The sequence below is a fragment of the Xiphias gladius genome, chromosome 13 (genome assembly GCF_016859285.1).
Source record: "Xiphias gladius isolate SHS-SW01 ecotype Sanya breed wild chromosome 13, ASM1685928v1, whole genome shotgun sequence".
Lineage (NCBI taxonomy): Eukaryota > Metazoa > Chordata > Actinopteri > Istiophoriformes > Xiphiidae > Xiphias > Xiphias gladius.
This window is the reverse complement of record NC_053412.1, coordinates 5,621,179-5,635,549: the sequence shown is the minus strand read 5'-3', so window position 1 is coordinate 5,635,549 and position 14,371 is coordinate 5,621,179. Positions and strand designations below refer to the sequence as shown.

Below are 14,371 nucleotides of genomic sequence, written 5' to 3'. Positions count from 1 at the left end.
TTTTCTTTTCTTATGAACACAATCTTTTCTCATCTTTATTTAAAATAGTAAAATCCAGAAAAACTGGAGGAATACAGAAGAGAAGGATTTTGGCACTGAAATCTCTGTTGGCATTGGAAGCAGTTGTCCTTTCAAACAAAACAAAACTTACAGGAAAACAAGAAGAAAACAAATATTAATGAGAGAAGAACATTTCACAGTGTATCAAAGTACTGTACAAAAAGTTGCCTTGCTAAAAGGAAAAGATGCAGGTTTTCTAATCGCGTCCAAACTGGCATCACATTTAATTCATCAAATTATATATAGATTGTCATACAAACAAAAACTACTCACCATGAGTGTGTTCACATGCACACAGATTTCCACATAATCCTGGTTTCTGTCTTATTCAAGCTTATTTATGTACATTTTTAAAACCATCACAAATGTGTTGTTTTACAGGAATATTTAGAATATTATAAATCACCAGGGAAATAATATGAACTGATAAAGTAATACTAAATGGTGCACACACTCACGCTTCAGTGTCCCAGATACCATGTATTTGAATCAGATTTATGATGAAGATAAAATCCTCCTTACTGTAAACGGGGATGTTGTTGTTGTAATATTAAATCCGTGTGTGTGTGTGTGTGTGTGTGTGTGTGTGTGTGTGTGTGTGTGTGTGTGTGTGTGTGTGTGCGCGTGTGTGCATGTGAACATCACTCAATGGCACACACATAAAGTCAAAAATAAACAGTTGGTAAGGAAAACGTTGCCAGCGAGGCCTTGTGCTACCGGTCTGGCATAGAAAAAAGTAAAATTACAATATCAATTACATCGTGGATGACTTCCATCACAGCCTCTAATAAGACGCTGGTGGTGCGGAGAGTGTGTAATAACAGGGTGGATACAGGAGGTGAAATGGGAGGACCTCTGAGGGATGTGTGTGTGTGTGTGCGTGTGTGTGTGTAAAGAGTGTGAATCAACTATTCAGAGGTATTAATTAGTGTCGATGTGAGTGCCCGCCGTGCGCATCGTGATCCTGCGTCTATAATAAGAGTCTTTCCTGGTGTTTGTGCAGGCTAAAGCCCAGATCTTCACCCGGGCAAATGTCAGGGCGAGGAGGAGGAGGAGGAGGAGGAGGAGGAGGAGGAGGAGGAGGAAGAGGAGAGCTGAAGGGGCAGATTCATCAGTAAAGGTCTTTCCTGGTGCTCATCAGGGAGTGGCTGGTGGAGCAGGTAGCGCTGCGGATCACCTCCATCCACCTAAGAGACAAGAACAATTAAAACACAAAAACATTACTTCTAACTAAACCTAAGTGCATCAAATATGCATGATTATATGTATATTCGATGCAGTGTGAACTGCTTCTGAGAGGAAAGAGAGGACAAGTTATGCAGCTTCTCCGGCGTCACGGAATAGCGAAAATACTGTACCTTTCAAAGGTGTACTCGCTCTCTGATCTGAAATAGTAGACGTGGGATTTAAAGTGGAGCTTGAAGACGTAATCTTTGTGGATGTTCTCTGACTCAGAAGGGACGGTGACAGAGTAGCCCAGCAGAGGAAGGCTGGCCAGGGGGTAGTCATCCTGCAGGCAAGACGAACCAGAAGGCAAAAAAACATTTTTATCCTCTTTATTCTTTTACATTAAGCAGCGAGTGCATTGCACTTTAGCAACAGCAACCACATCCAACATGGTCTCGACCAAACTTTGTTGCCACACACTAACCCCGTATTTAACAGTACCTTATCCTACTTTATACAGCTTTCTCTTATTTAACTCCCTCTTATCATTACTATTTTCTCAAACCAGAAGAAAACTAAACCTGTTGGACTCATGCCGCCGTAATTAACATGTAATTTTCAACACATTCCCATGGGTCTAACCTGATGTGACTTGTAGAAGAAGAGGCTGAAGTTGGTGAAGACCACCCAGAGTTTCTGCCAGCCGTTGCTATTCTTGAACTTCCTCAGCAGGTTACCCGACAGCTGGTTCTGGAAACACAGAAGAGCAGAGCAGAGCGGAGAGAGAAAAACCAATTAAATAAACGACATACATGGCTCAGTACGGTAAAACAATGTCACTGATTTCATTAGAGTGTAAAAAAGGGAGTAAAAAGACGAAGAAGAGAAGCTCCAATTCATTTTCTATATAGACAGTAAGAACAGTTTAAGCAAAGTAGACCACATACAAGAGCACAATAAATAATAATCCCATACCAAAAATGATGGCAGGTTCTATGTTACCATCATTTCAGAAAATTCTGATCTTGCTCACATTTTATTTGTCTAGCAGGAGGGGTACAGTAGGGATTCAACATCCAATAGTTTTGTTACTAGAATTTGTGCAACAAAAGGTTCTTGTTCAGAGAATTGGGTTCAATAAAGAAGAGTTTATCGTGTATTTATAGTGAAATTATTTCCTAGCAGGGATGATTTCCTTCTCAGCAAATGTGGCTGCTGCAGTACCTCTCTACTCCAGCAGGTGTCACTAAAGGAGAGGCTGTGCGTTCTGTGCCAGCAAACCACAGCGAGAGACACAGGCCCCTGAAGTCTGCCGAGGGGCCTCGTCAACTCACTGGCCGGACTAATGTCCTCTAGCAATGACAGTGTGGATGGACAGACAGAGAAGCGGAAGATGGAGGGAGAGAAAGACCCCGGGTGGAAGAGATGGATAAAGATTGGGGGGGGGGGGTAGAAGAAAGAAAGGACATAAAGACATGAGACATGAGGAGAAAAGTAAGACAAAGGACATTGGGTCAATGGTCCTTTGCCTGTGGAGAAGAAGACCAGGACAGACAATACATGCTGGACAACAACAGACGACTGGACTCCACAGCTACAAGACTTGAGGAAGAACGGGAGTGTGATGCGTGGCGAGAGAAGACGATTAAAGAGACACAGGACACACGGTGCGGTACCTCCACAGCGACACTAAAGTCCACCATGGACACGCTGGTGTTGCGATGCCAGCAGACGTGCACGGTGGTGTTGCCACGGTGACCCTGGCGCTCCAGGGAGGAGCGCGAGCCGCAGAGCTCCTCCTCCGACTCCTGCTCGGCTCCGCTGTCCTCCAACGGCTCTGGGGAACGACGGGCAGGTCAAATAACGCCGGTTAGCAGAGAGAACCCTCCTCTCATTGGGTAGGATTTTAAAAAAAAAATAAAAGTTCTAATATAAACACATTATGGGTTCCCTATTGACCTGGTTCATCTTTTGAATAAAATCTTTTGAACTTGCCACAACTTTCTCTCACCTTTGAGCATTAGACACCCCCCAGACAGATGCATAAAACGATAAGAATTAGCTCACAACAGTCTAAAGACGTGTGCAAAAACACTACAATTTCATTAGATGAGATCGAATCCAAATACACAGTATCACCTCTTCATCATGGCTGCGGATGTAGAAGCCGCAGAGCAAGGAGCTGGGCCAAAATAGAGATCAAAGCTATTTCCACACAGTCAAGAGGACATAAAAAGCAGGGAGAAAAAAAAAAAACCCTTTTGTCGTTACTTGTAAGCCAATACTCTTTAACCGTTTGAGTTAAAAATGTTCATAGCAGGTGAGCAGAGGGACAATAAAGACGTCAAACCAAAGGTCACCAGATGGAGGCTTCATTGAACAGTGTGGTGGGCATTTCAGATAAAGAATGAGGGAAAAAAAAAAAAAAGAGGAAGAGAAAAATAAGAGGACGACAGCTGGGGGCCGGACCTACATGTATCAGGTGACATTAAAAATATGATGAAAGACCACCTGGGACAATTCGGCGAGATTATTCGTGTGGAGCTGAAAGCTGCTGTCTGTTCAAGGGAAAAAAGAAGAGAGGGGGGTTATGTCTATAGGTAACGGGTTGGTCCAGTTCCCTTAGAGAAAAACCTCACTGATGGGAGTTTATATTAGCAGACAGTGAAGTCCCTGTTTCACATTGACTTCAGCCGAGAGATTTTGGGAAGAAAAGCCATCTGGGGTGACCAATCACACATGGAAAGATTTCCAGAAATAATTTTGTTTATGACTCAGCTGGTTCAACTTTCTGGTTCCCACAGGGTCCCAGACAGTCCTGCAGTGCTTTGGCGATAAAGCGATGTTTGGGCAGGAAATAGTTCACAGGTTAGAGAGGCAGCCGTTTGGTTTTGATGGTTCAAATCCTGCGAGAAACTGTGGCAAAGGCTGTATGTTTTTTTAAAAACCGTTCAAGGTCTTATTCAAATCCGCACGCATGCACACGCACACACACACACACACACACACACACACACACACACACACACACACACACACACACACACACACACACAAACACACACGCACACAGCACATACAGCAGAGGGCCGACTTACTGTTGTCGGTGAGGCCGCTGGAGAGCAGGTCAGTGCTTGGGCTGCTGCTCTGTTCTGCTAGGTCGATCGCCATCCTGATGTCCTCCACCCACCGCTCCATCTCTGACCCACAGCTGGACCCCAGACGGAGAAGGAGGCGGAGAGAAAAGGAGCAAGACATTGTATATAAAATTGTTGCTTGTATCTGCGCACTGCGGCAATATTCATGTAAACTTTTAAAAGTTAAGCACACAAAAATCGAGAAAAGGGACAGTAACTGGGAAAAAATAAGTCACAGTAAAGTCAGCATTAAGCCTAGAGTCTCCACATTAAAACTTTTTTAATCAGTGAACTAGTAACTGAATGGAAACTAGGTCACACGGTCCAATTTAATTAGAGGACAAACAAACTGTGGCAGAGGTCCTGTGGAGAAGAGATCCATTTTTAATGAGGCTGACCTGTATTAATGTTTAAAACTGTTATTCTTAGAATCACATAGCTCCTAATAATGGAGGATTTGTGTTTTTTGTCATGAGAAGCTTGGTTTATTTGATCACCCGTTCTCTCTGCTGTAATTCCTTGTAATATTTGTATTTATTTTACTTTTTTTAATACGATGCCTAATACGATGTGGTATTCTTTTGAAAACTCTGTTTGTTATTTAGCTCAGCTGTAGATGTGTTTTTGTTGCTTATACCTGGCTGCCACCACCACAGACTGACGCTGTCCAAACAAGGTGAAGGAATGAGGGACTCCCCACTCCTCCTCACTTTCTCTGATCTGCAAAAACACACACGGCATCATCAAACTTGAATACACGCTATATTTGCGCACAAGAATCCCACTTGAGACATTTTTCGGGAAATGTTTTGTTTTTTCTTTGAGGGGGGGGGGCTCTGAATAATGCACACAGATAACCCTGGGCAACATAATATTTTGAGTTCTACCATGGAGGCAAGACTCAACAACAGACTGCTTAAACCATCAGTACTCTAATAATAGCGTTTATACGTGCCAGCTACTTAGCGGTAGACCTCAGTAATCCCGAAATTTGGTTGGAAAAGTTACAGTACATGAATGTACACAAAATCCATAACCGCTTATAACAACAACATAAGATGAAGACAAACTCTGACCTCAAAGGGAAAAGACTTCAACAACCTAAAAGCCTGATTTGAATTTTTTTGTAATTTTCACGGCTGTATCGGTCAATCGTACCGTCATGCCGTAGAGGGGCAGCTGGCCATGAACTTTAAACTGGTTGGACGGGGTCATCCCTCGACTGGTGTACACCAAGGAATCACTGAACTGAGGGGAGGAAGAAGGGAGGGAGGGGAAGGAAGGAAAGAAAGGCCCGAAAAAAGTGTGGGTTATGTTTTTCGCCATCGTCAATAGTAGATATACTTTGAAAAGTAGCTGTAAAGTCGTACCAGGAAGAACATTCTCTGCTGGAGGCCCTTCCCTGAGAGCTTGCTGAGGCAGCCGAGCCTGATAAACTCCTGTAAGTCCAACACAAACATACTGTGAAAACTATTACACCAACGGAGAGTGTTGTTGAGTGTAGTGTCCTCTCTCCCAACAAATAAACTCAAACATTCTAACCCTCCCGCGGATGGCGAGGTCGTCGATGCCGGTCAGATCTTTCTTCAGCTCCAGAAGCTTCTGGAAGTTCTCCATCTTCATCATGGCGCCTTGAAGCTGCAGCACCATCTCCGAGATGTCCGCCAGGGCCGCTGAAGGGGGGGGGGCATGAAAAGAGGGTTAAAGGGTGAGTTGGTGAAGGGGAAAAAAAAAGGCATCCTCCTCACCCACAAACAGGCTCACGCACACACACCCTGTCTCGTTACCTCTGCAGTCCCTGAAGTCGTCGTGGGTGGGCGGGTAGTGCTTGCAGAGCCTCTCCAGGATGAGTTTGTAGTGCAGCAGGCGATGGAGAGGTCGCAGGAGGAAGATGTTGAAGGGCAGGTAGCAAACCCTCTGCTGCTCAAAGTCTCGACACTGAGTCTCCACCTTCCGACTGGACCTGAGGATCAGAGACGGAGGAGTTTTTTCCTTTTCTGAATTCTACAACAATGTTTTGTGTTAAAAATACCAGGACCACGTGTTTTTGGTATTTAACTTCCCTTTCGTATGTTTTTCTCATCTTAAACTTCCGTGTTATCACCTATTATAACCAACAACCACTTATACCAACAAAAGAAAAATATTTCAGTTTTTCTACTTAATATTTTTTCAATTTATATTTGGGTCTTTTATTTAACTGCCGTCTCTCATTGCTCAATTCTAATAATGCTGACTTATGACCAATAATGCTAGAATTTCCACCAGCCTTCATTCAACGTTTGGCTAATGAAACACCGGGGAACCAGAGAAGACGGTACGTTCATTTCCCTCTTTCTTAATTTGATTAGAGGTTTTGTTCTGCATCATGCACCCACCTACAGGCCCGTTCCAGGTCGACCAGGCACTCTGAATGTTTCTGGAGATGAACTGTCAACTGCTGCAAGAGAGAGTCCAAAAAAAAAAAAAAAAAAAAAAAAAGAGACAGAGGATACAAGATTAATATTCTACCTGCTTCTTGCCTTCATGTATGCTGTTTCAAAAAGCAGTCACCTACAACTATAAGTGAGATATAGTTACCCTCAGACCCTGAATGTTCTTCAGTAAAACGTCACCGATCCGCTGATAGTCCCCTTTAATGTGGGCGTTGGACCGGCCCTCCCTGAGAGAGACGGACAGACAAGAGAGAATATCTGATGTTTAGTCATGTGCAGTAATATGTACTTACCAGTAGATGTCAGGCCAGAGCCAAGTTTCTCACACACATCTGGAATATCTTGTCTCAATTCCCGCCATCCCATTCATCTTAGCAGCGAGTCCTCGGGCCCTCTCCGAAAAGCCCGGTTTGAGTACAGATGCAAACTTTTCTTTGTCAGTTATCCCATTTTTTTCTCAGGGTAAAGAACATGAATGACCACATAGAATTCAAACCCTTATTTTGTCCTTCTTCCCTTCAGAGTTTTTTTTTTTTTTGGGTGTTTTGTTAACCCCAAAGTTTGGTTTTATGTAATTGTGAAAAATGATTCTTTGGATTTGAACAGCTGACTGAAAACAATGCAGCTGATACAGAAATACAACAGTAGAGCCAGTTTCTTTGTTTATGTCTCAGCCTGCATTTGCGAAAGCACAACAGCAAGTTGCCCAACACTAACCTGGTCTTAAAACTTTCTAATCCCCCAGCTTTTGTAAAATAACTGAAATATATTCCAGGAGTTTGAACTGAAACATACTGTATCAACCATGAAGGCTGGTATAAAAGTTACATCAGTTGCTTTCTGTAACAGTAAGCCTTTTTAGTTAATGTTTTAATGTTATTTTTGAAGTATTCTATTTTTTTTTTATTATTTTCCTGTTTTTTCCTTTGTAAAAAAAAAAAAAAAAAAAAAAGAAGGATAAAATGTGAACTAGAGCCTCAGTGTTTTGCCCAGAATGAATGGATATGTCTGTGATGACTTTCTGTCTCTGTGGAAATGTGACTTTTCAGTTATCTGAACGGGCATAAACGGGTACTGACCACTGTGCCAGCCGCTGCTCCACCTCTTTGAGGAATCCCTGGTGAAACTTGTAGACCGGATCGTAGTTGGCAGAGATCAGGTTCTTAACAGAGTCGGGAAACGCCTCGTCTTTCCCCACGAAACTGTGGAAGGACTATGGTGCACACACACACACACACATACACAAACACACACACACACACACAGAAATACAGACCATCAGTTACATGATGCGCTTGAATGTTCAGCTCAAGATTTAATCCCTAACTATTATTCTGACCAACATCTTGTCAATTACTTCACTACACAGCTTTTGACCTTTGTAGTCTGGATGTGTCTCTCAGATTGTTTGAGAGAGACGGAATTTAAAATTCTCCTGTTCTAGCTTCTTATTTGTGATGATTTGCTGTTTCGTTTTGTCTCATGTGATAATAAATTGGACATTGTGGACTGTGGGTCGGACAAAAAAAAAATAAGGCTATTTGAAGACTGCACTCTAAGCTTGAGGAGATTGTGATTGGCATTTTTCACTACTGTCTGATATTTAGAAACCAAATGATTATTCAATTAACTGAGAAAATAATCCCTAGTTGAGGTCAGACTAGTCATGTATAATAAAATTAAATACGCCTTAAAACAAATTAACACGCCACATGTAAGCTCTTCTACATTTAAGGAATCATGTTTGGGATAATGATGAAGTGAATGTAGTTTAAAAGGGACCCACACACACACAAAAAAAACCTGACAAACACACACAATCCTAGTGTGATCCCAACCGGCCCCTGAGTAGGAGGTTGGCGGGGCTGAATGATTGATTTGACTTGAGAGCGCAATGACATTTGTTTGCACCGAGGAAATCCATCAGCTCGCTCACACACAACCCTCTGCAACCGCTGACAGAGAGGTGTCGTATTCCCCTTCAGGGCAAGCCACGCACGATTATGACAGCTAGTGCAGACAGGAAGCTGTTTCACAGAAGGACTCGGTGGGAGAGAGGAAGGGTGACAGAGAGGAGAGGGCGAGAAAAAGGGGAAGGAGGGAGGGAAGGGTATGGGATCTCAGGCCTCAACATTGCCAGCCAAAGAAAATATTTAAGAGGTTTTAAAAAAGCGCCAGCACACGCCTTCCTCCCACATCAAAGAGGGTGGAAACTACCCTTGAGAAGAAAAACAGCTGAGAGGGAGAAAAAGACACAAGAGAGGGGAAATGTGATATTATTTTCCCCTCCAGAGTGAGCCCAGACGTCATGGTCAGCTCCATCATATTAAGGGGACGGGGTCTTCAGCAGGCAGGTGCCCGAACCCGTCTTTTCTCCATCGGTGCTCTTTACTCGTTACACTCCTGCTGCTAATTCTACCCTCATTTGTTAGTAACAGGGAGCAAAAACAGACAGACAGTAGTGTGGCATCACATAAAGTGCAGAAAGACTGAGTCTGACCCACGTTAAGGTGCACTCTCATACAAGGTTTCAGGATCCAGATGTTGTGTTTATGACTGCAGAGTGAGTTTTTCCTCTGTGCTGATTTAAGTGGTTTTACTTGTAAACTAAAGAGCTGGGAGCTAATACTCTATTTAGTCTTAAAGAATAAACAAGGTACAACTTTGCTGGGTTAAAACGAGGTGAATTACAACCAGGTATTGCTTTCTTATGAAAAACAAAAGGGTGAATGTCATTTAAAAAACACAAGGAACTTTAATATGTTCACTTTGAAGTATCTATCATCTGTCCTGCCAAAGAAAAATGCTCATCAACATTCAGATGTTGAGCCTCAGTTTTGAGTCATGGTCCAAACTAAATGCACATAAAAGGCAGTTTTTCAGCGTGGGAATAAAAGTACTGGAGCAGTGTGCTCAAACGGGTCCGATAACACAATGCAATTTTAACGTCACATGACGGAAAAGACGGCCAGCTTGAGATTTTGCTTCACAATAAAAAATAAAGACAGTCTTTAGCTCCTTGTCCAAATATTTTGGCTTTTAAAATTTCACAATGTCTCCTCCCGATTCCAGCACTTGCATTGCACAAACCATCTCTCGTCTCACTGTCCCAACACAAGACCAGCTTTACTTCACTGTCCCAAGCTCCAGGCTCTGAAATAACCAGCTTCGGCGCACTGTTCCAGAGCCAGGGCTTTAAAGAGACCAAATTTGGCTCAGTGACTCTGCGTGCTGTGCAGGGCCGTGTTCTCTAGGGAATGTGATTATTCTCTCTCAGCCAGATGAGAACGGCCTGATAGTTAGAAAGGGCATAGTATTAGACAAGGCTAGACTAAGTGGACAGGACACGTGGCAGCTTCTGCTGCTGTCATCAAAACCTGGGACGCTATAGAAAACTGCAGAGGTGTTCAGAAATCCTTACCTCTGTGACGACCTGCAGGTCTTTGAGGTAGGTCCGCTCTGTGGTCAACAGCTCCTTGGCTATGAAGTAGGCCTTGTCTGTGGGAAACTTCTGGACACAAACCCAAAGATGAGATCGCTCCAGCTGTCCATCAATCAACCTATCCACTGATACATTCCTTGTTTTCTGTAGAAAACAGCTTTAATCTGTTTATCCATCTATTGAGTCCTCAGCACATAACTTATGAAAAATTGGTATTATTATGTATTATTACAATATTATTACAATTTCTTATAATAACCTTCAAGACCAAATTTTGCCCACCTTCCTCCTCGCGTCGTCATCGTCATCGTTGCGGACGTATCCGGCCTCAGTGAGCAGCGGGCTGGTGAGCGGCGAAAGCTGCCGTCCCTCAGGACTCTGACCTGGGCCCAGGGCACCGGTGCTGCCCATCCCCTGTCCATTTACGGAGCCGTTGCCGTTCACTACCACATGGGGACTTCCCAGCGGAGAGTCGTCCGAACCGGGACTTCCTGGGGGAGGAGAGGAAAATAGGAAAATGGAAATGGGGACGGAGATGGGAACAGGAGTAGAACAAAGAGTGAGATAAGGGAGAAGATGGCAGGAGAGGATAAGGGATGGTGTTAGGGCAGATTCTATACCTACAATATAAAAGCTGTTCAGCTACTTTCATGAAATTCACTGCCACTGTGTATTAATCTTTCTTATCATTAAGTTCGTACAGTGGCATTTTCATTCTTTCCTCAAACACTTCTCAGTGGAGGAGAAGGTTTCTAGATTCACCCTACTGTTTTTCTATTTTCAGCATTTTAGAAGCTCAGGACTTGAACATGTTCTCCCAGTAATTCCTCTAAATGTAACCGCCCAGCATGGCAATGAATTTCAAGGTTAGACAGTCCTACGCAATCAATCTTAAACTATGAGTCATGGACCCAAAATGAGCAGCTGTTATGTTCCAGCAGGTTGCCACATGACAAAAATGCTCTGATCCCTTAACTCTGAGCAAGGCTACATCTACTTTGTTTCTCTATTTGGATCCTCACCTAAAATATGGTTAAAAACAGTAAAATTGGACAGAAAGATGGAAAAAATAACAGTAAATGTTAAGCAGATAGTTAGTAAGGAGCTATGGATTATACAAGTCAGTTTATTTGCAAGACTTTTAATAAGGGTCATATCTGTGCATTATAAGGGCAAGTAAAAAGACAAAAAAAATACAGTCGTGCATATTAAAAAGCCGTCAACAAACGATTACTTTCATGATCGGTTATAATCAGTTTTTTTTTTTTAAAAAATTTTAATGTTTTTTTTAAAAAAATGTCAGAAAAAGGAAACATGTCTATCTCAGTTTCCACAAAGTCCAAGATGATGTATTTAAATGTCTTGTTTTGTCCGACCAACAGTCCAAAGCCAAACTCACATATATGAAAAAATAGTAAAAAAATAAATTCAGATTGGAGAGCATTGGAATTTTTTTTTTTTTTTTTTTTTTTTTTTTTGCTAGAAAAATAACTGAAAGGATTATTCGATTATCAGAACTAGTTACTGATTTTTTTTTTCAATCCGCTCGTTTTAAAATGTCTTGTTTTTGTCTTAGGAACAGTCCAAAGCAAAAACATAATCAGTTTTCAGTCTTTCCACAAAAATATAATGCAGTATTCTCATAAGATCTTCTATAGCTATGAGATAGTTTGGCTAGTTTTGACGCCTAAAATCATCTGTTTTTTTAATAGGAGTCTGGTCCGACAATAGTTGAAATCAACTCCTGCAGCTTTTTGGAGAAATGTTATCATCTGGACAGAAGAATAAAAAAAATCACTTTTCACTATAGCTAGAGTCACTACAGAGGTTTACTACATGGTACTAAGTTGTGACTGTATACTTGCCCCGGTGCAAAGTTTCCAAAGAGTCCACTGTTATACACCAAACTGGATCATGGGTAAAACCATGGCAACCACTGAGTGCAGATTCAGACTTGAAAAAATAAAAAACCACCACCCAAACAAAAAAAAAAACTAAAACTACGAAAAAAAAAAGCACTGGGGAAACAACGAGTTAACAGAAGCTAGAAAACGAAAAAAAAAAAAAAACACCAAAAAAAAACATTACTCTACAGTCTAGCTACCACAACACAAGACGTGGGAAGGGTTCACAATTCAGGCAGGTTGAGGGGTATGTGGGTGGGTGTGTGTGTGAGGGGCGGGGCGGGGATAGTTGGAGACTGGTTCCCCTCTACAGAAAATTCTGGAGTCCCTTTTCTTCGAACATACAAGGTTGTTTTTTATTGACACTAGTGCAACACAATCAGTTACAGTGTTAAAAAGAGAGATGAATGGTAAAGGAACCTCAGAGAAGTCAGAAGGAAAAAAAAAAAAAAAAAAAATCCAGTAGGAGTTTTGTGATGAAAATCAAAAAGAACAGGTGTGCAGGAATACAAAGTGTTACAAGAGTGACAGAAAACCAGTGAGTCAGTGTGTCTTCAGGCCATACAGTCAGTGTGCGTTAAGGGAGAAATGGATCATATCCATGCCTTTCTTTCGTGAGGGAATATAAAGACTTTTTGGCAGTTCTTCAGCTAAATTGGCAGCAGTTTTACCTCTGCGTGTTCAGTATTATGATTTTATGCTCTAAAGCCTGTCACTGAACAAACACTGTGTGTCACAGCCTTGGCACACACCATTGGAAATCAGGAAATTACGGAAAATGCAAACTGAAAGTGCCACCAATCTGCAAATCGCAAAATAAGAAGAAGAGCCACAAAGCCGGTTTATTCCCTCAAAAGAAGCCAGTCAGTCAGTAAAAATTGTATTATGTAAACAGAAAGAGAAGCACAGATGTAATGCTAAAACGCCAATGTATACCACGTTAACAATCTAATTTAAAGAGAGTAGTTTGAAATTTTGGGGAATATGCTTGTTGAGTTTCTTGTTGAGAGCTAGATGATCAAAGATTGATACCACTCTCATGTCTGTAGGGTAAGTATGAAGCTACAACCAACAGCTAGTTAGCTTAGCTTAGCCTAGCATAAAGACTGGAAACGGGGGGTAAACAGCTAGCCTGGCTCTATCCAAAGGTAACAAAATCCCTGTACAATCACACCGAGTCATTTTTACACTTTGTTTTTTTCTTTGCAGATAAAACAAACTAGGTACCACATGTTAATTAGGTAGCTGTAGAGGTGCTAGGAAGCGGCTTTTGTTAACTTCAGACAGAACCAGCCTGGCTGTTCAGCTGTTTCCACTCTTTATGCTAAGCTACGCAAACCAGCTTCTTGATGTAGCTTTAAAATTACTGCACAGACACGCGAGTGGTACCAATCTTCTCGTCTGGTAAGAAATCCAATTTGCACGTTTCCCAAAATGTCCAACTATTCCTTTAAGCAGCCCAATATCACATCATCACAGTGTGTATATCGCAGAAGAAACTACAATCATTTTACTTTAACGTTTAAAGTAAATCTAGTAAATTTGGCTCTGATTAACTCAATTAACATACAAATTACAATACAAAAAAAAAAAAAAAATCACATTCTGTCCGTTAATGTATGTACAGTACATTAAAATTACAAAAAAGCCTCAATGGAAGTGACTTGCTGCAAGTGCTACTTGGTGATAAGCAGTGAAAGGGAAGATAAGGTGAACTCAACTCCAGTATTCAAGTACATGTGTATGTGTGTGTGTGTGTCCATCTTCTGACAATACTCAGACTTTCACACCTTGCAAAATAATGCCTTGTCTCTCAAAGATATCTTTTTTTTTTTTTTTTTGCACTTACATTTGCATATAGCTTAACTTTACTTGTGTCTGTCTACCTTCGCCCTCTCACTCTCTGTTATAAGAGCACTGGAGTTGAGTCAGCCCTGTTTTTTTACTTGTGCACAGTGAGGAAACCCAGGGCAAAACACAAATGGTTTCTAAATATTTAAAAAAGACTGGGTGCAGTGAATTAATCATGAGGGTGTAATAAGAGAAAGGCATGAAAACTGTAGTATCTCAGGAGAAGTGAAGAGGAGGAAAAATGTAAACCTACCCATTTTTTTTTGCTGTACTGCACCTTAAGCCTCTCAAACATTTGGAACCATTTCGAGCCCCATGACAGACACACAGAGTGCCAAAGTGAGCAAAAGCAGAGCACATTGACAGAAGAGCAGG

The 14,371-nt window shown here is 41.8% G+C and overlaps 1 protein-coding gene across 4 annotated transcripts in view; it reads right to left on the bottom strand.

Annotated features, from left to right (window-relative positions):
- Positions 1 to 25: 25 nt before the first annotated feature.
- The window catches only part of LOC120798085 (FERM, ARHGEF and pleckstrin domain-containing protein 1-like), a 55,663-nt gene continuing 41,317 nt past the window's right edge, over positions 26 to 14,371 (bottom strand). For 3 of the 4 annotated variants that reach the window (XM_040142099.1, XM_040142100.1, XM_040142098.1), the window contains 15 exons: positions 10,524 to 10,732; positions 10,221 to 10,310; positions 7,879 to 8,012; positions 6,945 to 7,026; positions 6,743 to 6,804; positions 6,152 to 6,327; positions 5,907 to 6,037; positions 5,735 to 5,803; positions 5,523 to 5,612; positions 5,002 to 5,084; positions 4,326 to 4,438; positions 2,904 to 3,064; positions 1,870 to 1,977; positions 1,419 to 1,570; positions 26 to 1,247 (listed from right to left, as the gene is read on the bottom strand). In XM_040142099.1, the coding sequence (XP_039998033.1) occupies positions 1,172 to 1,247; positions 1,419 to 1,570; positions 1,870 to 1,977; positions 2,904 to 3,064; positions 4,326 to 4,438; positions 5,002 to 5,084; positions 5,523 to 5,612; positions 5,735 to 5,803; positions 5,907 to 6,037; positions 6,152 to 6,327; positions 6,743 to 6,804; positions 6,945 to 7,026; positions 7,879 to 8,012; positions 10,221 to 10,310; positions 10,524 to 10,732 (1,736 nt within the window). In that variant the 3' untranslated portion in view covers positions 26 to 1,171. The remainder of the gene's footprint in view (positions 1,248 to 1,418; positions 1,571 to 1,869; positions 1,978 to 2,903; positions 3,065 to 4,325; positions 4,439 to 5,001; positions 5,085 to 5,522; positions 5,613 to 5,734; positions 5,804 to 5,906; positions 6,038 to 6,151; positions 6,328 to 6,742; positions 6,805 to 6,944; positions 7,027 to 7,878; positions 8,013 to 10,220; positions 10,311 to 10,523; positions 10,733 to 14,371) is intronic. The other variant, XM_040142101.1, reaches the window with a different exon arrangement.